The sequence below is a fragment of the Carlito syrichta genome, unplaced genomic scaffold (genome assembly GCF_000164805.1).
Source record: "Carlito syrichta isolate Samal-C Ts95f unplaced genomic scaffold, Tarsius_syrichta-2.0.1 Scaffold153698, whole genome shotgun sequence".
Lineage (NCBI taxonomy): Eukaryota > Metazoa > Chordata > Mammalia > Primates > Tarsiidae > Carlito > Carlito syrichta.
In genome coordinates, this window is record NW_007097794.1 from 1 (window position 1) to 971 (window position 971).

At 58.1% G+C, this 971-nt stretch overlaps 1 protein-coding gene across 2 annotated transcripts in view; it reads left to right on the plus strand.

Moving 5' to 3' along the window:
* The first annotated feature begins 227 nt into the window (after window positions 1-227).
* SMAD7 (SMAD family member 7) overlaps window positions 228-971 on the plus strand; it is a 21475-nt gene continuing 20731 nt past the window's right edge. For both annotated transcript variants that reach the window (XM_008050800.2, XM_008050801.2), the window contains exon 1: window positions 228-433. In XM_008050800.2, coding sequence (XP_008048991.2) covers window positions 343-433 — 91 coding nt within the window. In that variant the 5' untranslated portion in view covers window positions 228-342. The remainder of the gene's footprint in view (window positions 434-971) is intronic.

Sequence of the window (971 nt, forward strand, 5' to 3'; positions counted from 1 at the left end):
CGGGAGATTGCTGGGGGGGAGGGAGACTGCACCCGGGAGGCAGCGATTGCGCCCCGGGGGCCTAGGGGGTGGGAGCGGGGTCTGGGGTTCGGGCGGGAGGGGCACGGCGCCCCCGCCCTGTGGGCTGAGTCGCGGCCGGGCCAGACGGTGGTTTCCAGCGGGACCGCCCGGCGCAGACGCGGAGCAGCGAGCGCCGAGGCTGGCGCCAGGCGGCCCTTTTGTTTATCTGACAGCTAAATATCAAGGCAGTCACCGCCTCGCGCCCTGCCTCCAACCCCCACAGCTAAGACAAACAGTTGGGCTCAAAGAATGCCTCTGTTATCGTAAGTTTCTATCTCGCTCATGGCCGGCCCTCATTTTCTCTCTTTTTTAATTCCAGAGTCTCCTCCACCTCCCTACTCCAGATACCCCATGGATTTTCTCAAGCCAACTGGTGAGTAGATGCTTTTAAAAATACCCTTCCATCTCAAGTGAGCCCCAGAGCGTCTGGAACCCGGGGCTTTTGTGTCCCGAAGGCCGCCTGGGAGGTGCTAGGTTGGCCCTGAGCTGGCTTAGAGGTTGACTGTGTGGGAAGTTTGGTGAATTTTTTGTTGTTGTGGCTGGATTTCTTTTTCTTATTTTGCACGTTCCCTGGGTCTGCTTTGCTTTTTGTTCCTTGTCGTGTATTTGTACTGAGTGACTCTGGCTCGGTTTTAATACATGAAGCCGGTTTTAATACATGAAGCCACGTCTTGAGTGACACCAGCATCAAGACACCAGCATAGGCCGATGGGAACATTTGGAGGATTCAGGAGAGTAGGAAGACCCGCTGGGGAGGCTGGAAGGGATGACAGGACCCCGGAAGACAGCCTCCAAGGGGCAGAGAGCAGACCCCTGAACCTCTAAGAACCTGGCAACGGCAAGTCAGGGGGAGCCAAGTCAGGGGAGCCGGCTGCCGGCGGGCCAGTCCTCCTCAGGTAGCTCGGGGTTCT